The following is a 24,417-nucleotide window of genomic DNA, read 5'->3' as shown; positions in this document are numbered from 1 at the left end:
CAGTGACCAGAACTGCACACAGTATTTGAGGTGCGGCCATACCATAGAGCAATAAAAGGGCATAACATTTTCATCTTTGTTTTCCATTCCTTTCCTGGTAATTCCTAATATTCTATTTGCTTTCTTAGAAGCCACCGTACATTGAGATGAGGGTTTCAACATATCCTCAACAATGACATCTGGATCGTTTTCCTGGGAAGTGACTCCGTCCTAACATGAAACCCTGCATCACGTATCTATAGTTCGGATTCCTCTTTCCCACATGCATCACTTTGCACTTGCTCACATTAAATGTCATCTGCCCAGACTCATAAGGTCCTCTTGTAATTTTTCACAATCCTCTTGCGATTTAACAACTGTGAACAACTTTGTCTCATCAGCAAATTCAATTATCATAAGAACATAAGCAAGGCCTCTGCTGAGTCAGACCATGGGCCCATCATGCCAAGCAGTCCGCTCCTGCGGTGGCCCCCACCCCCAGATCCATGACCTGTAAGTGATCTTATACCTAAAACATTCTATTCCTTAATCCTTTAATATCCTGTATGGTAACCCTCTAACTATACCCTTCAATCCCCTTTTCCTTCAAGAAATCATCTAATCCCATTTTGAAACCCAAAATCGTACTCTGCCCTACCACCTCCTCTGGTAGCGCATTCCAGGTGTCCACCACCCTCTGAGTGAAGAAGAACTTCCTAGCATTTGTTTTGAACCTGTCTCCTTTCAATTTTTGCAAATGCCCTCTTGTTTTTGTTGCTCCCGCTAGTCTGAAGAATCTGTCCCTCTCTACCTTCTCCATACCCTTCATGATTTTATAAGTTTCTATCATGTCCTCTCTAAGTCTCCGCTTTTCCAGGGAAAAGAGCCCCAGCTTCTCTAGCCTTTCAGCATATGAAAGGTTTTCCAGGCCTTTTATCATCCTTGCTGCTCTTCTCTGAACCCTCTCGAGTATCGCCATATCCTTCTTAAGGTACTGCGACCAATATTGAACGCAGTACTCCAGATGCGGGCGCACCATCACCAATACAGTGGCACGATAACTTCCTTTGTTCTGGTAGTGATACCCTTTTTGATAATGCCCAACATTCTATTCGCCCTCTTTGAGGCCACTGCGCATTGTGCCGCCGGCTTCATTGTCCTATCCACTAAAACCCCCAAGTCCTTTTCCAGTTTGCCTTCTCCCAGTACCATTCCCCCCATCGTGTAGTTATACATCGGGTTTCCTTTCCCTATGTGCAAGACTTTACATTTCTCCACATTGAAGCTCATCTGCCACTTGTCTGCCCACTCACTGAGTTTGTTCAGGTCCCTTTGTAGTTCTTTGCATTCCTCCACAGTTTTAACCCTACTGGAGAGTTTTGTGTCGTCCGCGAATTTTATAACTTCACACTTCGTTCCTGACTCCAGGTCATTTATGAATATATTGAACAGCAGCAGTCTCAGTACTGACCCAAGCGGGACGCCACTCGTGACCCCTTTCCAGTCAGAGTAGTGTCCCTTTACTCCTACCCTCTGTTTCCTGTCTGCCAGCCAATTTTTGATCCATCTGTGCACTTCCCCTTCCACCCCGTGGTTCCACAGTTTCCTTAGTAGGTGCTCATGGGGCACCTTGTCGAAGGTTTTTTGGAAGTCCAGATATACGATGCCTATAGGGTCACCTTTGTCCAATTGTTCACTTATCCCCTCAAAGAAGTGCAGTAGGTTCATTTGGCATGATCTTCCTTTACAGAAACCATGCTGGCTTGTTCCCATCAGATTCTTTCTATATGCTCTCTAGATCACTGATAACTTGGGGAACCCCACTATTTACCCTTCTCCATTGAGAATATTGACCATTTAAACCTACTCTGTTTTCTATCTTTCAACCAGTTCTTAATCCATAATAGGACATTATCTCCTATCCCATGACTTTCTAATTTTCTCAGAAAGTCTTTCATGATGTACTTTGTCAAATGCCTTTTGAAAATTCAAATACACAATATCAACCGGGCTCACCTTTATCCGTATTTTCATTTACCTCTTCAAAGAAATGCAGTAGATTGGCGAGACAAGATTTCCCTTGACCAAATCCAGGTCGGCTTTCTCTCATTAAACCATGCTTATGTATTTGTTCTGTCATTTTATTTATTTAAAATAATTTATAACCCGCCTATCCACAAATCTAGGCGAGGAACAAAAATACATACATAATAAAACCAAACACAAAACAACATTACAAGCAGAATAAAAAAGCAAAAACAAGCATTACCAAAACTTACAGCAAAAAACATATTCAATAAAAACAAGCACAAGTCAGCAGAATAAAATTCAAACATTATCAGACTTTGCCTCCAAAAAGCACTCATACAGCAAGTCTTCACCCCTTTCCTAAAATGTAAAAGCACATTAGATTGGCGCAAAAATAACGGAAGAGCATTCCAAAGCATTGGACCCTGGACCAAAAGCATTGACTTCCGGTTACTCAGAAGGCGCACCACAGCCAAAGAAGGAACTTCCAAACAAATTTTATGTGAGGAACGCAACTCACGTAACATTTGATACCACTTCAACAAAGCATGAATGCTCAATGGACAGTTAGACTTAAGCACTCATTCCACTTCTGGAACACTTTTTTTTTAAAAATCAGCGTCACATTGGTCACCCTCCAGCCTTCCGGTACTATGCTGGATTTTAAGAAAAATTACAAATTACTAATAGCTCAGCAAGTTCATTTTTCAATTCTATCAGCACTCTGGGATGTATACCATCCAGTCCAGGTGATTTGTTACCGTTCAGTTTGTCCAGTTGACCCATTACATCTTCCAGTGTTAGATATTTGAATGAGTTTCTCTGATTCATCAGAACTGAATATCATTTCTGGAACTGGTAACTCCCCCCACATCTTCCTCAGTGAAGACTGAAGCAAGAATTCATTTAATCTCTCTGCTATGACCTTGTCTTCCCTGAGAACCTCTTTTACCCCTCAGTCATCTAGCAGTTCAACTGATTCTCTTTCCAGCTTCTTGCTTTTAATATACCTAAAGAGTTTTTACTGTGTGTTTTTGCTATTTTTCAAGGTCTCTTTTTGCCTTCCTTATTAGCGCCCTGCATTTGACTTGCCATTCCTTGTGCTGTTTATAAATTACTTTCAATCAGATCCTTCTTCTACTTTCTTAGGGAGGTGCTTGGACTGGGCTGAGGCTGTGTGCATCAATGCAGGAGTTGGCACAGAGTTGGCAGCATCCCAGCTAGCTCCTTCTACAACAGCACTCAAAGCTGTTCTTGAAGATGGCGTCTATACCAATATTGACAAGAGTACATTAGACTCTGGTTGCGTTGGCTGTCGAGGAATTAGGGACCTCAATGTCGAGGCACACACTTCAGGGGAGACACCAACTGCAAAGATGGAGATCTGGCATCGGTGCTGCGTTGGCTATCAAGGAATTGGGGACCTCAATGTCGAGACATACACTTCAGGGGAGACACCAACTGCAAAGATGGAGATCTGGCATCGGTGCTGCGTTGGCTGTCAAGGAATTGGGGACCTCAATGTCGAGACATACACTTCAGGGGAGACACCAACTGCAAAGATGGAGATCTGGCATCGGTGCTGCGTTGGCTGTCAAGGAATTGGGGACCTCAATGTCGAGGCACACTTCAGGGGAGACACCAACTGCAAAGATGGAGATCTGGCATCGGTGCACTGATGTTTAGGATGCGTCAATAGTGAAAATGCTTGAGACGATGCCAATGCATGCTTGGAGGGGGAAACGTATTTATGCTTCTTAGCATTTTTACAAGGCTCCCCCGACAATGGTAGCACCAAAGAAGAGGTTGTGGAATGAGTTGTTAATGCTGGTGTTGATGCCTGTACTAATTGATGTTGGGTGTCAGCTAGAGAATGACATGGTGAACACACACTGCAGTGAGCCACGGTGAGTTGCGGTTTGCCTGTGGCTATGGAGATGTCAAAGCCAGGCTTGCCACAGACACAGGAACAAAACTTTTCATCGCCTGCGAGAGCAGTGAAAAGTTTTGTCCCCCACAGTTGGAAGCACCCCTCCCTCCTTCCTTACAACCATTAACTGCTTGGGGGGGGGGGGTAACGCAGCACTGTGTGGGTCTCACACCCCTTTCCTCCCTAATGTGGAGCCACTTGTTCACTTCCACCGCCAGGGATTCCATTTGTAAACAGCCCCCCCTCCGCCAAAGCCGACCGGAAGGCTTCCCTCCGATGTCAGAACTGACGTTGAAGGGAAGCCTTCTGGGTCAGTCAGAGATCCCAGTTACCTCCAGTCCTCCCTTCAAGGTGGGTCTGCTCTCTCCTGCCTTCAGCCACACTTGTTCTTTGCAGGGACATAGGCAGCGGCACTTGTATGCTGCACGTGGCTGACCCAGAAGCTATCTCTCCAACGTCACAGCTGATGTCAGAGGGAAGACTTTCAGGTCAGCTACATGCAGCGTGCAAGAGCTGCTGCCCGTGTTCCTGCAAACGAGTGTGGCTGAAGGCATGAAGGAGCAGCCTAGCTGGATGGCTTTGAAGGAAGCGAGTGTGGCCCTGGAGCAAGCAAGTAAGGGAGATAGGACATATCAACATGGGACAAAGGGAGAAAGGAGAGGGGAAAGAGTACTTTGGGACATGGGAAAGGCACAAATTTGGGACAAAGGCTAGAAGGCAGGGAGAGCAGCATGAACTCGGAACACAGAAGGAAGGGAGGGGGGAATGAATTTGGGACACAAGGGAAGGAGGAAGGAGGCATAACTTGGGACATAGAAGGGAGGGAGGGAATAGAAAGGGAGAATTGCTGGGCATGAGTGTGTGAATAAGAGGGAAAGAGATGGTTCATATGGGGAAAGGCAGAAAGAGAAAAATTGTTGGGTGGGTAGAGAGAGAGAGAGGAATGAGGTAGAAATACATGGGGAAGAGAAGGAGAAATGTTGGATATGGTGGTAGAAAGGGAACAGAGGGACAGATTGAAGGGGATGCAAGGGGAGAAATGTTGGACATAGTGATGGAGAGAGAGGTGTGGCATGATGCTAGAGAGGGATGATAGGAGAAATGTTGGGCATGGGGCTGGTGGGCAAAGGTAAAAAAATGCTGCACATGATCTGAGGGATGAGAGAGGGAAAAATGTTGGATGTGGCAGTAGAGGGAGTGGGAGAAATGCACCCTAGATCTCTATCTCTTTCCCCATTCCCTGTACACAGGGGGAGGGAATCATAGAATGGTGAGATGATGAAGGCAGGGAGATGGGCACGGGGGAAATACTAGAAAGGGATGTAAAGGAGACAGAGAAGGGAGATGCTGAACATGGGGAACAATACATACATAAAGATAAAAAAAGAACTCCATTAATATAAGAATAGACCTATCTAAATTTAGAAATACATTTTAGCACAATCCTTGAATATCATCCGGAAACGATCAGTAAATATGATCATTCTGAGGCATATCTTGCCCAAATGCTAAATTAAACAAATACATTTTCAAAAGTTTTTTTTAAAAGCCTTTATACATCCCCCTCCATATTCGCGGGAGTTAGGGGCAAAGCAGGCCTTCAAATACCCAAAAATTGCAAATAACTTTAGGGATGACTGACCAAACCCCACCTCTCAACTGTACTTATTTTTTTTAAAGCCTGGTGGTCTAGCAGTGAAGTGGGGCAGGAGCGATCTTCCTATGCTCCTGCCCTGTGCAAAGCCGGGAACAAAAATGGCTGCCTTGAGTTCCCGTGAGACCACGGTAACTCACAGCAGCCATTTTCTGTTCCCAGTTCCCAGGAGCATAGAAGATCGCTTCTGCCCTGCTTCACTGTTAAACCACCAGGTTTTAAAAAGTAAGTAAGTTAAGAGGTCCAGGAGGTAAGGGTGGGTTCACCCAGACGAAAACCACAAATAACTGAAGTTGAGCGTTCCGAATCCGAACCCGTGAATATGGAGGGGGATGTGTAAATTCAATTCCAAATGAAACTGACTTGGCAGCTGATGCCATAAAATTGGTGCTAAATAAAAAAAAAAAAGCTTTTGATCAGGTGAATTCCCACTTTGTCCTTCTAACTCAGGGATAGGGAACTCCGGTCCTCGAGAGCCATATTCGTCGGGTTTTCAGGATTTCCCCAATGAATATGCATTGAAAGCAATGCATGCAAATAGATTTCATGCATATTCATTGGGGAAATCCTGAAAACCCGACTGGAATATGGCTCTCGAGGACCGGAGTTCTCTACCCCTGTTCTAACTGATGGTATAAAACCAGCCTATTATCCTGTAATGTTCTTAATGGAGAATACAGAATTGTAATTGGTTGTTGCAAATGCAGTGACTTGTGTGCAAGCATCAAAGTTTTAAATTGAATTCTGTATGGTATTAGAAAGATATAATGGTGTTACATGATTAAATTTGCTTTTATCATCCAAAGGTTTTATACTCGCATAAGCTATTTTGAATAATCAATTTTAGAAATCAGAAATGCATGAATCAATGTATGAAAGTTCTTGTTATCAAAATAATGCCTAATAAAACGGAGGTATTGGAGGACACAAAAACCCTCTCTCATAATCTCTGAAATCTGGCATCACCTTTCTTCGATATAGGTATGAACAGTGATCTTCTCCATTCGATTGGTCATGTTTTTTGCTTCCAAATATGTTGACACAGTCGAGTGAGGGCCATGATAGCCCTTTTGAGCCTTTGATTAATTAACATAGTAGATGACGGCAGATAAAGACCCGAATGGTCCATCCAGTCTGCCCAACCTGATTCAATTTAAATTTTTTTTTTTTTTTTTCCTTCTTAGCTATTTCTGGGCGAGAATCCAAAGCTTTACCCGGTACTATGCTTGGGTTCCAACTGCCGAAATCTCTGTTAAGACTTACTCCAGCCCATCTACACCCTCCCAGCCATTGAAGCCCTCCCCTGCCCATCCTCCACCAAACGGCCATACACAGACACAGACCGTACAAGTCTGCCCAGTAACTGGCCTAGTTCAATATTTAATATTATTTTCTGATTCTAAATCTTCTGTGTTCATCCCACGCTTCTTTGAACTCAGTCACAGTTTTACTCTCCACCACCTCTCTCGGGAGCGCATTCCAGGCATCCACCACCCTCTCCGTAAAGTAGAATTTCCTAACATTGCCCCTGAATCTACCACCCCTCAACCTCAAATTATGTCCTCTGGTTTTACCATTTTCCTTTCTCTGGAAAAGATTTTGTTCTACGTTAATACCCTTTAAGTATTTGAACATCTGAATCATATCTCCCCTGTCTCTCCTTTCCTCTAGGGTATACATATTCAGGGCTTCCAGTCTCTCCTCATACGTCTTCTGGCGCAAGCCTCCTATCATTTTCGTCGCCCTCCTCTGGACCGCCTCAAGTCTTCTTACGTCTTTCGCCAGATACGGTCTCCAAAACTGAACACAATACTCCAAGTGGGGCCTCACCAATGACCTGTACAGGGGCATCAACACCTTCTTCTTGGAATATCATCGATAGACCCTTTTAGAGAAATTAGGAGGGTCAAATGATTGTACCAGCACATGTAAATACTATGAGAGGCAGCAATATAGGATCAATCAGAGATCTGACTGGCCACAGACTTTCTAGCATTTTCTGTTTTACTTTCTGGATCTGGTACCTATATGCAATGTAACCTTACCACACAATCTCCTGAGAGTCCATGAACAATCAAATGACCGCCTCACAACTGTATAAAAATTTGTATAGCTCTACCTATGGCAGGCGTCAATTTTCTGCTCTGGAGTAGCACTGTAGGCAGCAGAAAGTTTATAGGAGCTCTTATACCCTTCTGGGTTTTGAAAAATATAAAAAGTAGACATGGTGAGAGAGATGGAGAAGCTACCTACTCCATAAGCTGATCCCTGGCAGTCTCTTTCATGTTGCGTGGCTGAGGGTAGTTAGTGGCAGTGATGGAGGCATTAGGCCCAGCCACAAGTTTGAAGAGGGCATTATCAGCCAGCATGAGTGCAGTGGCAGAGGAATGAAATGCCTGATTGTTGAACAGGGCAGTGATTGTAGCTTTGTTCCACATTTCTTCAAAGGATGCGGCAACAACACAGTGTTCGTTAAAGGCTCCTCCCTCCTCAGAAATCTGCATGATCAGATACTTCTCCAGATCACCTATAAAAAAAACCCCAAAACAACAAGACAATCTCTTAGTTTTTAAGTGTTAAATTATTTAAAATCCCATTTTTTTGGTAGTTTGTTGTACTAACAAAGCTGGCCTCCTGCTGTGGCTCAAGTCATATAACAAACTACAGGATAAAATCCAAACTATCCATGGTTTGATTTTTGCATTAATGTAAACTAGATTAGGTTCTTACCTTGCTAATCTTTTATAGTATGTGTCATTCTAGATGGTAGGGTATTCTCCCCATGTTTGCAAACCGTACAGAAGAAATCCACTCCAGTTTTTCAGCTTCTCCTCCCTCACCAGAGGGCTCTGCTGCCCCCTTCGGTTTGTACCAAAGCAGGCAATAACCCTATAAAGAAACACATGTGAAGGAGGGGTACAGGGAAACTCCCCAAACTACAAATCTGTTCTGCTCCGCAAATATAACAAATTATAATGAACAAAATGAAAGAATATTTACATAAGCATGGATTAATGAAAGAAAGTCAACATGGATTTAGTTGAGGGAATCTTGCCTCACCAATCTACTGCATTTCTTTGAAGGGGTGAATGAACATGTGAATAAAAGTGAACCGGCTGATATTGTATATATGGATTTTCAAAAGGCATTTGACAAAGTACTTCATGAAAGACTTCTGAGGAAATCGGATTCATGGGATAGCGGGGTAATGTCCTAATATGGATTAAGAACTGGTTGAAAAACAAAACAGAGAGCAGGTTTAAATGGTCAATATTCTCAATGGATAAGCGTAAATAGTGGGGTTCAAATATCTCCCAAAAAAGCTGTGAACAATCAGTAAAATGAAGATAACAGCAAAAAGCACTTTATATTGCGTCAAAGGAGGAAAAGCCTCAGAACCCTGTTAGGGAATAACTCTCCTCTAACTAGAGAGGGCAAATATCATCAGTAAAAAAACCTCCTTTGCTGGTGTTGAAGCCGATATCTTAACTGCAATTGTAACTTTCTAAATAGCAGAGTTACTGTTGTTAACAATATACATTCAGGAACCACCATTAGTTTTAAGTAATTATTTGTATTAAACAGTCCCCAGAGATGACTTATCTGCAGGTGTTTTTAGGCTAAGTCCCTGCCCCAACCAGTCTTCCCACACACCTACTGGATGGGAGATTCGAGTCCTGTAGAGGGGACTTTCCTTTCTGCCTACTAAATGTTCACAATCATTTCAAGCAAGAGTGGACATTGAGCGATTTATGAGGTTACTACACATTAAAGAATATTTTTCTTACAATACCAATATTCAACGAAGTACAGACTCTTCGATTGTTTTTTTTGTGTTTTTTTTTATTTATTTATTTATAACTTTTCATTATTACATACCAAGTAATACACTTGTACAGAAAGTGAGATAGTAAGAATACAAGTTCATATAGTGTAAAAGACATTACACCTTAGTACAATTGCAAAAAGAAATGAAAAAAAAACATTTACTAACTCACTCAAGTCCTCAACCTATGATTCCAAGATTACACATAGGCGAAGAAATAAAAGGGAAAATACAAGATAAGCTACAAATAATGCTGAGGTAGGAGCGGCTTCATTAGACTCTTCGATTGTTAAGAAAAAATTTAAGTGGGTACCTCCCACAGTTAAATTATGCCTTAGAGACTTATAAAGAGTTAGTTTTAAAAGATCTTCAAGCACTTCAACAAAAGAAACGTTTTTGTCAGTTCAATTGTACCAAAGATGAATATCAAGCTCTGGGTAAATTAAGATTTAACAGAGATATTATAATACTTCGGGCAGACAAGGGTAGGGCAATAGTCCTCCTTAACGCATCAGACTATGAGAGAGAGAGATGATGAGACAACTTAATGTATCCACTGATTACTAGTTACTTGATGTGGACCTCACAGAAGAATTAAGATCACAAATAATGTTGCTTACACAAAGTGGTATGATAAGGGGGTTTATCACTGTCCAGGAGCATTCCTTTTTGAATGTGAAGTTTCCTAAGACACCGGTTATTTACCTGTTACTGAAAGTCCACAAAACACTGGATACCCCCCCCCCCTCCCCGGGAGACCTATTGTGTCTAGCAGAAGATCCTTACTGGAGCCATTGTCAGTTTTTGTGGATTTATTTTTGAGACCAAAACTAGATAAAGGTTTCACCTACATTAGAGATTCTTCACACTTTTACAGAAGTTGACCTCGATGGACCAAATAGAGGATGTTACCTACCTTGTAACCCTAGACGTGAAATCCCTGTATACTGTGATACCTAAGATGAAGCTTAACAGGTCCTGCATTCATTCTTAGACGAGGATGTGTCTGGAAGGAAAATGCCAACAGCCTTCATTATAGATTTAGCAGTTCTTGTTATGAAGAACAACTTTAAGTTTGGAGAAAAATATTTCAGGAGACGCGATGGGGGCTATGATAGCACCCTCAGTCACCAATGTATTTATGTTGGCTTTTGAAGTGAAATGGATAAAAAAACATCTCCCTTTTCCCCCATATATTAAATTATGGGTCATGTATATTGACAATGTGTTTTGTCTATGGTCCGGTTTTGATGAGTTGCTTCAGGATTTCTACAGATGGCTGAATGCCCATCATCCAAGAATACAATTCACAATGACTGTAGACCATCCTTGGATTCCCTTTTGGATGTGATTTATTTATTTATTTGTTCAGATTTCTATCCCGTTCTCCCGGGAGCTCAGAACAGGTTACAATTGACATTTACAATAAAGTTACAGGACAATAAAAGTTATAGGCATTTGAAGAAGAGACAGGTAAGAAGACAGAGAGAGAAGGGAAGGGGGAGCGGGAGGGGAGCAAGGAGTTAAAGGAAGGGGTGCAGGGAACTGGAGAGTGGGAGGAGAGAAGGAGATAAGGAAGGGGAACTAGGAGGAAGTTGTCCGTTTGCACTGTTCATTCTTTTCAAAGGTTTTTCGTAAAAGTACTGATAGGAATACATTTTTGGATTTCAAAAGCTGCCATCCTTACGCCTTAAAAAAAAGAGTATCTTTTTCTCAGTGTTTAAGGTACAGGAAGGTATGTTCAGATGTAAATGATTACAAAAAAACAGGCTCATTTTTTGAAGACTAGGCTGCTGAAACATGGATATCCAGATGCTATTGCACATACGGCAAGGAAACGGGCACAATATGTGAACAGAAACCTCATGTTTGAACATACAGAGAGGGTTTGTACTTGTGTTCTGAGATACAGCGGTGGGACAAATAAGATTGTTGCTATTTTTAAAAAACATTGTCATGTAGCTCAATTACAGCAATGTTTCACTTCTAAATCTTTGAGAATAGCATACAGCTAGCTGCTTGCAGAATTTGAAAGAGTTCTTGTGCCCTTCAGATTTTAATTCCTTGACTAGGACAACCGTGATAGAGGGGCATCATAGTATTTGTGCACAATGTAAAACTTGTGATTTCACTCTGGAGTTAGATGGTGTTTTTGTTCACCCACAAACGCATAAGAGGTTTAGATTACATCATATCACAGACTGTGGCACAGGCTACGCAGTTTATGTGACAATTGACCCCTGTCCGAAGATATATGCAAGACAGACTTCCTGTCGCCTGAGAACACGAATAGGTGAGCATCGAAGTAGCATCACCCACCACAAAACCGAAGAGCCCTTAGTGGATCACTGGATGAAATATAATCACACGCTAGAACAGCTGAAATGTGCAGCCATTGACCATATATACATAAATCCCCAAGAGGTGGAGCTAAAAGGCTTTTTCTTTTATAAAGAGAAGAATGGATTTACAACTCAGGATGTGAGGAACCAGCTGGACTAAATTATAAAATTGAACGATGCCACTTTTTTTAAAGATATGTCTGGGTATTTTTTTGAGATATGCTTGAAAAGATTTTGCGACATGCCCAAAAGAGTTTTTTGATATATGCCTGAATGACGTACGCTGACAGTTTTGTGATGTGCTGATACTGTTTTGGGCACACGCAGATTTTACAGCAACTGTTTAACGAATGAACCCAGGCACGCTGAACAAGTGCAAGTACACCACTGGATATGTTTATCACAGTGCTACTTTTGGCTGTCTTTTTATGACGGTTTAGAGTGGTTTACTGGTTAGGTCTATGCTGACTCAGCAGGTCATCGGTAACTCTCTGCTTTAATTGGTCAAAAAGGATACGATGTCACTAGCAGGAACGGTTTAAATTGTAAATGTCAGATGAAGGACAGCACCATTGTCGTGCGTGACTTGAGCACTGGTTTTGCCATTGAAAAGTACCGTATATACTCGAACATAAACTGGGATTTTTCAGTTAAAAAATTGGCCCAAAAATGGGGGTCCCAGTTTATATTCGGGCCAGCGCACACCCAATCCTCTCCCAGACTTATTGCAGGCCTCCGCTGGGCCACCAGGCTCTGCGCACTGTCCCCCCCCTCCCTGCCCATCATACCTCCTCTACCGCTGGAATCCCTGGTGGTCCAGAGATGTAAAGGGCAGGAGTGAGCTTTCCACGCTCCTGCCCCACTGCTAACCCGGTCGGTCGCTGCTGCAAGTTCCGGCTTAAGCTGATGAGTGGTACCGAGCAGGAGCATACTTTGCTGCTACTGGTAAGCTTCCTGAATGGCTCCCGCAAATTCTCAGCAAACCGAGTGTTCTGCGCTGCTCCTGACACAATCAAAGATCCAAGCCTGGAAGCACAAGTCTGGACACTATGGTTCAGCTGTGGCCGAAGAACGAGCTCTTGTAAATGTTTCCTTTTTAGCCCACGATAGGGCGGATACTCCACAGAATTGCAAACCATCTAGAGAATGTCATACAACATGGTATGGCAAGCACATGTTACAAACGAGGCTGCTGCAGCTACTTTGAGTCTCAAGGCCATTGCTTCAAACTGTCTTTTAAGGATCACATCCTTTAATACCATGCCTCCCTTACTTGGCAGGGATGCGAGTTTGGTTACTTGTGCTATAAAGGAATCTAACTTAGGCTGGGTGAACATCTGCTGAAACTCCTGTGCAATCGGATACAGCGGAGCCATTGTCCTGGCTATCTTTAATGATCCTTCAGGAGCATCTCAATGCTCCGTGACTAAAACACTCATATCAGGATGCCAGGAAAAAGATGACAACTGGGCTTTCACGCTGCACAGAGCCGACGGAGCCTGCTGGGAGTCCAACTGTAACTCCCGCAGGGAATCAGCAATAAGCTCTAAGAGAGGTGAGAGTTTGAACAGCTGTCAAACCATGGGGTCACCCCCCTGGTCAAGGGCCACCACTGTATCTTGTGTACTTGCTCCTGCCTGTAGCCCTGTATCTCCCAGCAGGGAAGGCTCATTCTGTGACAGCAAAGGCATACAAATAGACCCCTTGTCCTCAGAGTCTCTGTCCAAAAGGTCCATTGGATCCTGGCCAGCCTCTGATACTGAGCCAGACGTGCCCTGGAAGCCCAAGCCCCCTCACGTGTATCCTAGTGCGCTGCCAGACCTCCCCTGAGGATCCGGTCCATCCAACTCTCCACCTCAGATTAACAAATTCAGGAGAAAATGCTGTATTAGGCAGTGCAGAGTCCCCTTTAGATGACTCCACTTTTTATGTCTCTTGGGCTCTGCAGCTTCTATGCTCCTATGCTTAGGTAAACTGCTACTCTGAGGCTCTTGAGATTTTCTCTCAGCGGTCAGGCCCTCCATTGGTCTCCTCAGCCCTAGAGACCCAAGGAGCGGTTAAGCCCAAAGCTCCTACCCCATCACACATTACATGGAACATGGCACAAGAGCGCTCTTCCATCACCCATCCAGCACAAATTTGACATGAATTATGGAAAAAAGAGCCTGAGGACTCTTTCCCTGAAAGATTTGAGGCAAAACAAGGAATTTTGAAGGTTCCGGAGGACTCTGGAAAAAATCAGTACATCCAAGAAGGTTGCCACGGCAGCATTTTGGTGCCAAAAGACTCTAAAACAGTTTAACTAAACAAAAAAAAAACTCAGAAAATGGGATTTTAGAAGTAGGGAACCTTAAAGGAATGGCTAGTCTCAGTTAGGGCGCTGGTCTTTGATCAGACGGCTACCGCGTGAGTGGACTGCTGGGTACGATGGACCACTGCTCTGACCCAGCAGCGCAATTCTTATGTTCTTAGAAACCTTGAAAACTCATTTTTTCAGAACCCCTCATTCCCAATTTTTTTTCTCATAGACTGTAACAGCCTTATTCACTGTGACCTGTGCTGTGGATGTGCTGTAGCCTGCCTCAGCTCTAAAAGTAGCTGGATCTGGGAGAAGAAATCACTGCCTTAAAAAAACTGTTCTTTAACGCCGAAACCTTCGGGCTGCCAGTCAATCCAAAATGACTGATCTTTAACCCCCATGGACCTGTGGATGCAAAAAGGGGGAGGTGAAATGCAGCCAGCTTCCTGAAGAGTCCTGCTGAGCCCCCTGCGATGTCTAACAGCCTACGCTCAAGCCCCTCCGACCCAGTGGGTGTGCAAAACCTCTAGCAGACAAACCCTGAGCTAAACAAAGGTTTCTGAAGGCTAGCTAACATGTACCACAGAGAGATTGGGCCATCAGCTGCAGACCTCAGTTTGCTTCTCCTCCACACAGGCAGAGTTTAATCCCTGATCTGGGGAGCTCTGAACATTAAAAGCCATCAAAAAACACAAACACACACACAAAAAAGAAATCTACAGAGCAGATCAGAAAAACTCCTTCTGGCTCATGTGCAGAGGGAATAACTGAAGAAGGCAGCAGAGCCCTCTGGTGAAGTAGGAGGAGTTGAAAAGCTGGAATGAATTCCTTTTGCATGGTTCACGAGCAAGGGAAGAATACCGTACCATCCAGAATGACACACCTATTGCATTAGAACAGGGGTAGGCAATTCTGGTCCTTGAGAGTCACAGGCAGGTCAGGTTTTCAGGATTTCCACAATGAATATATACGAGATGGATTTGCATGCATTGCCTCCTTGGGATGCAAATCTATCTCATGCATATCTATTGTGGATATCCTAAAAAACCCGACCTGCCTGGGGCTCTCGAGGACCGAAATTGCCTAACGCTGCACTAGAATATCTTTTCTATTATTAACAGACTTTACACAGAAAACATCATACACATTTTATATAGACATTAAAAATGCCACTCTCCATTACCTTTCTACTTACCCAGCACTTCCTGTGCAGTGCCTTTCTGCGACACAAGGGATTCCACATAGTATTGGGCCATCCTCTGTGTCAGTAAAGATGAGTTGGGCATGACAGAATAGGGTACAACAGTGCGGCCATAGGGTTCCAAACTAAGCAGCAGTGGTGGAGAATCCTGTGGCCCAGGGAATGTCTTGACTACAATCAGTGCAAAGGCTGTGAAGATAAGTGGTACCAAGAACTGTGCAACCACCATCTTCCAGTTACGCCAACTGTACATAGCTCGCTTCATAAACATGGCATAGAATTGCTGGCAGAAAAGGGTGAGCTGTGAAGAGAGAAGAGGGAGTATCAGCAAAAACACCACATTAAAAAAAGGGAGTAACTGGACCTTGGCTACTTTTGTCTGCATAACTTCCTCCTAATCCCTTTTGCTTCCAACTCAACCATAATGGGGCCTTTCTGAGGCAAAAGAATAATGAGGGTTATTAACAAGGTGCGAACTGAAGGTATGATTTATGGCACCTATTTTAAACTAATTTATATTTGGTCTTTTTATTACTGTAATGCTGTTAATAAAATTGTACGTTTTATGTTGAATTATACCTGCTGGGTATCACTAGTGATATGAACACTCTAAATATCAAATGATGGACAATTTATGTAGCAGAGGAAAAAGACCTCAAAAAAACCAAGATGTCTGAATCAATTGAAAGACACCTGTATTGTGGGTCAAGGGTATTATCACTGGTCAAAAACCTCTGTATATTTAAGTATTTTAAATAAATATATTTTAAAAAATCATCTTTATCTATTTTTCTTAATATTCTTTGTGATTTTTTAAATGTTTGTTTACATTCATAGTATTGGGCCATCCTCTGTGTCAGTAAAGATGAGTTGGGCATGAGAGAATAGGGTACCACAGTGCGGCCATAGGGTTCCAAGCTAAGCAGCAGGTGGAAAAGGAGAAATTAGGTTCTTACCTGCTAATTTACTTTCTTTTAGCTTCTCCAGACCAGTAGAGGTTAACTTTACGATTGGGTATATATCTAATCATGACCAGCAGGTGGAGACTGAAAACAAAACTTTGGGACAGTATATCCTAGCCCCTCCTCTCTATTTCCCTCAGTCTGCCGAATAGCCAAGCAGAACCAAGAACTGGAAAACAACAGAGAGAAAAAACAATACTCCGAAAGGAGTAACAAATAACATACCCAAAAATGCTGTTGGAAAATGCAGAGGAGAAATTCCCGAAGGAAGAAGGTCCCCACAGCTCGCCAGCTAAGCCAGCCGAGCCACAGCCGCTGTTCTTCAATTCTCCCCGGCCCTAGAAAAATACTAGAACCCGCAGCAAAAAACAAAAACTGCCCGCGCAACAGCCCCAACAACAACAACAACAGACAGGGTGGGGACCTCTACTGGTCTGGAGAAGCTAAAAGAAAGTAAATTAGCAGGTAAGAACCTAATTTCTCCTTCTTTAGCACTCTCCAGACCAGTAGAGGTTAACTTTACGATTGGGACGTACCAAAGCAGTCCCTCTCACGGGCGGGACCCCCGAAGGGCCGATACCAGAACACGCTCACCGAACACCGCGTCCCGACGCGCCTGAACATCTACCCGATAATGCCGAACAAATGAATGCAAGGAGGACCAAACCGCAGCCTTACAAATATCCACCGGAGGCACGAGCGACGACTCAGCCCAAGAAGCCGCCTGACCCCTAGTGGAATGAGCCTTGAGAAACTCCGGAACCGGCTTCTGACTCAGAAGATAAGCGGAAGCAATCATCTCCTTGATCCAGCGCGCAATAGTAGCCTTAGAAGCGCCAGCCCCCCGACGAGGACCCGCCAGAAGCACAAAGAGATGATCGGAGCTCCGAAAATCCCGGGTCCGCTGCACATAAGCATGGAGGACCCGACCGACATCCAACTTGCGCAGCTGTCGTTGCTCAGAAGAACCCTCCCGACTACCCAAGACCGGGAGGGCCACCGATTGATTGACATGAAAAGGAGAAACTACCTTCGGCAGAAAGGAAGGAACAGGCCGCAAAACAACCCGCTCCTTCGAAAACTCCAGGAAGGGAGCCCTACAAGAGAAAGCCTGTAGCTCAGACACCCGTCTAGCGGAAGTAATGGCCACCAAAAAGACCGACTTCAGCGTAAGGTCCTTCAACGAACAGCCATCCAACGGCTCGAAAGGAGGGCGCACTAGAACAGAGAGAACCAGATTGAGATCCCAAGAGGGAATCGAGGGCCTTATGGGAGGCCTGATCAACTTGGCCGCCCTAAGAAAGCGAATCACATCAGGAATGGCTGACAAACGCTGACCTGTCACCAGCCCCCGAAAAGCCGACAGGGCCGCCAGATGAACCCGAAGAGAAGACCAGGCCAGGCCCCTATCCAGGCCATCCTGCAAAAACTCTAGAATGTTAGGCAGAGAAGCGCGAAAGGAGACCACTCCCCGCGCTCGGCACCATTCCTCAAAAAGACGCCAAACCCGTACATAAGCCCGAGAGGTAGAAAGCCTCCGGGACCCCAAAAGTGTAGAGATCACCTTGTCGGAATATCCCTTCTTACTCAGGCAGCCCCTTTCAAGAGCCAAGCCGTAAGACAAAAGGGAGACGGGTCGAACATGGGAATGGGACCCTGCGTCAGAAGATCGCACCCGAGAGGCAGAGGAAGAGGATCCGCCACCAGATGCCTCACCAGATCCGCATACCACGGACGACGAGGCCAATCCGGAGCCACCAAGACCACCAGCCCCGGATGGCGAACAATGCGAAGCAGTACTCTGCCCACTAATGGCCAAGGAGGGAACACATACAACAGCCCCTCCGTTGGCCACGGTTGGACCAGAGCATCCAGACCCTCGGCCAGACCGTCCCTGCGACGACTGAAGAAGCGGGGTACTTTGGCGTTGCCACTTGTAGCCATCAGATCCATCAGGGGCTGCCCCCAAGCACGCACTAGCAACTGAAACGCCTCGGCGCCGAGACACCACTCTCCCGGATCCAAGAAGTGACGACTGAGGAAGTCCGCCTGAACGTTTTCTACCCCGGCAATGTGAGAGGCCGAGAGGTCCAGAAGATGCGACTCCGCCCAAACCATGAGCCGAGCCGCCTCCTGCGCCACCAGAGTGCTCTTGGTGCCCCCCTGACGATTGACATAAGCCACCGCCGTGGCATTGTCCGACAGGACTCTGACCGACTTGCCCAACAAAAGGGAGTGGAAAGCCAACAGCGCCAGCCGGACCGCCCTGGTCTCCAACACGTTGATCGACCAGGAGGCCTCCTCCGTGGACCAGGTTCCCTGAGCTGAGTGACCCAGGCACTGGGCCCCCCAACCCAGGAGACTCGCATCCGTAAGGAGCACCGTCCACTGCGGAAGATCCAGACCCACCCCCTGAACTAGGTGAGGGGTCCGGAGCCACCAACGCAGACTGCAGCGCGCCAAGCCTCGCAGGGGAACCGGAACATCCATCCCGTGCCTCTGGGGAGACCACCTCCGGAGCAGAGCATACTGGAGAGGACGCATGTGGGCCCGCGCCCACCTCACCACGTCCAGGGACGCCGCCATCGACCCCAGGACCTGGAGGAAATCTCGCGCCCGAGGACACCGGGACGCCAAAAGCAGGCGAATCTGAGACTGCAATTTGCTCACCCGGGCCTCTGGGAGGAAGACCTTCCCCAAGGAGGTGTCGAACAGCACCCCGAGGTACTCCAGACGCTGAGCCGGAACCAACCGACTCTTGGAAAGGTTGACCACCCAGCCCAGCGACCGGAGAAACTCCACCACCCGAGCCGTAACCCGGGAGCTTTCCTGCAACGACTTGGCCCGAATTAACCAGTCGTCCAGGTAGGGGTGTACCAGGATGCCCTCCGACCGCAAGGCTGCCGCGACGACCACCAGCACCTTGGTGAACGTCCGGGGAGCCGTGGCCAGCCCAAAGGGAAGCGCACAGAACTGATAGTGCCGACCCAAGATCGCAAAGCGCAGGAAACGCTGATGAGAGGCCCGAATGGGAACATGCAAGTAGGCCTCCGTCAGATCGAGAGAAGTGAGAAACTCCCCCGGCTGAACCGCCAGAATGACCGACCGCAGAGTTTCCATACGGAAAGAGGGAATCTTGAGAGCCCTGTTGACCCCTTTCAAATCGAGGATGGGCCGAAAAGTCCCCTCCTTCTTGGGCACCACAAAGTAAATGGAGTACCTGCCCGTGCCCCACTCCGGGGGGGGCACTGGAACTACTGCCCTGAGATCTAGCAAGCGCTGAAGGGTCTGGCGAAACGCCAGCGTCTTCCCAGGAGTCTGACATGGAGAAGCGAGGAAAAAATCCGGCAGAGAGCGGGCGAACTCCAGGGCATAACCGTCCCGCACCACCTCCAGGACCCACTGATCGGACGTGATCTCGGCCCATTTGGGAAAAAAGTCGCGCAGCCGGGCCCCCACCGGAACCAAGGGGGGCGCCGGCAAGGCGTCATTGTGCAGGACGGGAAGCGGGGGAACCGGCGGAGGGATTCCCTGCCCCCCGACGGGCCCCCCGAAAGGGCTGCATGCGCTGGAAGAACCGACCCCGGGAAAACCCCGGAGACTGGAAAGAAGCAGCCCCACGCCCAGGGCGATACTTGCGAAATTCCCGCAACCGCCCCCGGGCCGCACCACCCCGAGACGCCGGGCGGGCACGGTCCTCCGGCAAACGGGGAACTTTCGAGTCCGACAGAGTCTGAATCAACTTATCCAAGTCCTCTCCAAATAAAAACGACCCCCGAAAGGGAAATTTAGTAAGCTTAGCTTTGGACGCAGCATCCGCCGCCCAAGCGCGCAGCCACAACACACGCCTTGCGGCCACGCCAAAAGCCATGGACTTAGCCGAGATCCGCACCAAGTCATACAGAGCATCCGAGAGGAATGAGGCAGCCATCTCAATCTTCGCTACCTCCTGATCCACCAGAGACCAGTCGTCAGACTCTCGATCCAAGACCCGCTCCGCCCACCGAAACACGGCGCGAGCGACCAGTCCCCCACAAATAGCCGCCTGGACCCCAAAGGCAGAGACTTGAAAATTTTGCTTAAGGATGGTCTCCAATTTGCGCTCCTCAGAGTCCCGCAAGGCAGAACCGCCCTCAACAGGCACGGTATGCCGCTTGGAAATAGCCGAGACCACCGCATCCACGACTGGCGAAGCTAACGTAGCCCGATCCCCTTCAGGAATGGGATACAGGCGAGCCATGCTGCGCGCCAGCCGAAACGGCGTCTCCGGCGTTTTCCACTGCTCAAGAATAATATCCCGAATATCCTGATGCATAGGAAAAGAGCGGGAAACGGAGCGGATCCCTCGTAACAGAGGGTCCCCCACACGCGGAGTCTCCGGCGGCGCGTCCTCAAAACGCAAAGCCGAAGAAACCTGTTGAATAAGGTCAGGCAGCTCATCTCTCTGAAAAAGGCGCACCACGGACGCCTCGTCACTGGAGAACGGGAAACCCGACAACCCGCCGCCAGCCTCCGTCCCCTCCAGAGGGTCCTGGAATTCCTCAGAAGGGTCCAGGTCCTCGTCCAGACCGACACGTTCCTCCGACCACAAATCCTCGTCCCACGACACCCGCGGACGCTTGGACAAGAGAGGCGGCGGAGGGGACGTCACGTCAGACGAGAGAGGCAAAGCCGCAGGGAGCGCGGAGGAAACCCCACCCCCCGAGACCCCCTGGGCGCAACCGGGACCCCCAGCCGCCTGAAAATAGGCTTTGCATAATGAAAAGAAAAAATCAGGGGAAAAACCCCCCGAGGGTCCCAAGGGACTCCCTGCCACAGCAGGGGACCCAGCAGAAACCTGCCCCTGCTTAGCCAAAACAGGGGGAAGGTCACCTGAGGTGGAAGACAAAATGGAGGGGCCAGACAGAGAAGATGGCGTCTTTCCCGCCAAAACAGCTCCCTCCATAGCCTGCAGCGGCTGAGAGACCTGAATAGTCTCAGCCGCTAAAACAGGCAAGCCGGCATCAGCTGTCAAAATATCAGCTGAGAGGGAATCCTCTAAAACCCGACCGTCGGCGGCTCGGGGAATCCCTCCGTGGGCGGACGGAGAAGACCGGGCTTCTCCACCGTTCCCTGCCGACTCGCGAGGCACCATCGGCGGGGAGCTCTGGGCGCCTGCAGCCGCTGCCGACGGAGCTCCTCCACCGCACCGGCCTGAACACCGCTTGCACAGGCCGGCCGCGAGTGCCTCGCGTCTGGAGCACAATGAGCACTTTTTCCCTTTAGAAGTGCTCATTGCTCCATACGCGACCTAGCTGTAAAAAAGTGCCGGTTAGTTGAAAAAATACAGTAAAATACAGTTTTCTTAAAGGGATACAACCCTCCAGACCAGCACTACCTCAGGATTTTTTTTTTTTTTTTTTTTTTTTTTTACAGAACAGACTCCACAGGCTCTCGAAGCAATATGCCTTGCTTGATTTAGGGGGCAAGGCTTACTGCTGAGGCTCCTCTAAAAAAAATATGGGGAGGTGGAGGAAGTGGGGGGAGGGACCCCGCTCGTGACCCGCCGGGTTTGACACCCCCGAGGTCGGACGAACCCCCAAACAGAGTCCGTCCAAGCTCCGTCCGGCTAAAAACAGGGACAATAAACCCCTAAACAAATTCCAACAGCCCTACCAAGGGAGATGGGTACAGATCACTCAACACCTGCTGGAGACTGAAAGAAGACTGAGGGAAATAGAGAGGAGGGGCTAGGATATACTGTCCCAAAGTTTTGTTTTCAGTCTCCACCTGCTGGTCATGATTAGATATATACCCAATCGTAAAGTTAACCTCTACTGGTCTGGAGAGTGCTAAAGAAGCAACATTTATAGTTCAGTGTGCAACATTTTTCTTCTTAAACAGGCAGCAAACTTGAAAAGAAAGATATAGTAACCAGGCACTTATCTTTTCTCATAACGGAGGTCAAACCCGTTTCACTCTTTTCTGGCTTCTTCAGGGAAAATGCTCTGTTGTCAGTTGAAAACATACTGCTGTTTGAATGACTGGATCAACAAATTTGATATAGAGTGTTCATATCACTAGTAATACCTTGTGGTTTTGGTTTTGAACACTGAATTGAAGTCTTCAATTAACAGAATTATACCTGCTGTACACTATCTTGGGTAAATCTCTTCATAAGAAATAAAGAAATTCTATAAAGAAAATTAGGCACCTACTTTTCTTTACAGAATACAGGCAGTCCCCGAGTTAGATGCCCGACTTAAGTATGACATACATAAGAATGCAGTTGCGACTTCATTTGATTTCACTGAGCAGTACTTCCAGTGGCATAGATTCCTACACTTCTCCTGCAGCAGATTCAGGAATAACAGTAGTGAGATGTGAATGTATGAACTGAGGACCAAGTAGCAGCTTTACAGATTTCAACAACAGGAGTGGAATGTAAAAAAAAACAAAAAACCAACTGAAGCTGCCGTAGCGTGGACTTTATGGGCTGTGACACTATTCCGCAGTTGCAGCCCAGCCCGAGCATAATAAAAGGTGGTATTGCGGTCCCGCCCATTCCTCTGACATCAGGGGCAGGATAGCGGCAGAGCCAACATGGTTCTGAGGACGATGGCAGCCTGCAAATATCGCTACAGCTCCACGATCCTCTCTGCAAGCTGCAGATTATCCTTAGGTAAGAGCGGGGAGGCCAGGGGGAAGCTGGAGGATGCTTCAAAGGGCCAAGGCAACACTTCCCAACTGACCCTCCCCCATTAAACAGCAGCAGCAGCGGCAAGCCAGCAAGATTCAGCACTGCCGCTCCTGCTTTAGGGGGCGAGGGGAGAGGGTTGGTAACAATCAGTGAGGCTGATTTTTTTTTTTTTTTAATTAATTCACCCGATTCAAATCGGTGAATTGATTCGAATCGGAAATCGGGCAGCACTAGTAGAGACCAAGAACTCAACTTGGTCTCTAGAATTCCAAAGTAAATGTCCCACAGACAATGTGGCAAGATGACTGGTCACAACTTGGCTGTGGGAGCATGTATCCTTATTCTAGGTGGCTCAGCAGATCAGGATCAAACTTACCCCCATGTTCAGCTTGAATTTAGAACAGCCCTCTGTGATAAGTGCTCCACTGTCATTTATGTCAGTCATACTACTCATACTACTGGAGTCATCGGCTGCCCAGTCATTGGATCTGCGCTCATGTTGGTATTGCAGTGCAGGTAGCTGGATGGCCTGCAGGTCCATGCTGGTGTCCACTAGCTTTCCAACTCTGTACATAAAGAGAAAACAGCTACAATAGGTCACTTCAGACACCTCTTGTTCAAGCTTATGCTCATCCGTTGTTACTCTTCTAGCAGAGATGAGTTTAGCAGGATTTAAAAAAACAAAACAAACTAAAATTACTTTTCTTATGAGGAGGAGGATTCTTGTATTGACCAATGGCCAGATTCTCAAACTCACCGTGCATTTAATGATGGATGCTAAACCAGTCCTAGCTGGTTTAGCATCCAAGTATTTTACCTGCCAATTCTCAAAAAGGCTCACTGTGGTCTTTTATGTACCCCCTAGTAGCCTTCGATTGTACTAAGCAAATGTAGTACAGCGAGGTCATTAATATTAAAACAAGCACTCCAGGCAATTCTCTAAACTTTTTACAGGCAAAAGTTTCCGGAAGGGTCTTAGCTGTCATAGTCAAGTTTCAAGTTTATTTAAAATATTTGATTGCAAAATCCAAATCCAATGCGATTTACATTTAGTTAAAAAATTGGGTTAAAATAAAAACAAGACAATTAGTCCTATTTTAATAAAATAATACATTTGAAAAAGGGAGGAGGAAAAAAAAAAAAAGGATTAAATACAATTCATAAACAAATAAAAAGGGATAGGTAATGAAACAAGAGGTTGGGGAAGGTTACCCACTTAATTTTCACTTAGCAGTACTCCTAGTCCACTGTAAAATAATAAAATTTAAATTTTACTTTCCTGTCAGTGCCTGAGCACTGACTGGCTCAGGCACTGACAAAAAAATAAGGCTTGACAGCTCAGACCACACTATGGTTAGCTGTTTATCAGCAGAAGCTTTTCAGTGCCTGTTAGAGCCTGATGAGAACTGAAACCACTGCTGGAATATAAACTCTTATCAGTGAAGCTAGCACATCTGTTTAGACTAAGCAGAGTTTTGGGGCCGAACTCTCATTACCTGATTTTCTCTCTATGAGAA

The 24,417-nt window shown here is 46.3% G+C and overlaps 1 protein-coding gene across 3 annotated transcripts in view; it reads right to left on the bottom strand.

Moving 5' to 3' along the window:
* ABCA3 (ATP binding cassette subfamily A member 3) overlaps positions 1–24,417 on the bottom strand; it is a 211,043-nt gene that overhangs the window by 40,454 nt on the left and 146,172 nt on the right. For all 3 annotated transcript variants that reach the window (XM_033914147.1, XM_033914145.1, XM_033914146.1), the window contains exons 18-20: positions 23,277–23,466; positions 15,254–15,560; positions 7,845–8,118 (exon numbers count right to left, since the gene is read on the bottom strand). In XM_033914147.1, coding sequence (XP_033770038.1) covers positions 7,845–8,118; positions 15,254–15,560; positions 23,277–23,466 — 771 coding nt within the window. The remainder of the gene's footprint in view (positions 1–7,844; positions 8,119–15,253; positions 15,561–23,276; positions 23,467–24,417) is intronic.

Source organism: Geotrypetes seraphini, chromosome 11, assembly GCF_902459505.1.
Source record: "Geotrypetes seraphini chromosome 11, aGeoSer1.1, whole genome shotgun sequence".
Classification (NCBI taxonomy): domain Eukaryota; kingdom Metazoa; phylum Chordata; class Amphibia; order Gymnophiona; family Dermophiidae; genus Geotrypetes; species Geotrypetes seraphini.
Note: the sequence above shows the minus strand (reverse complement) of the source record. Positions and strands in the feature narration are given on the sequence as shown.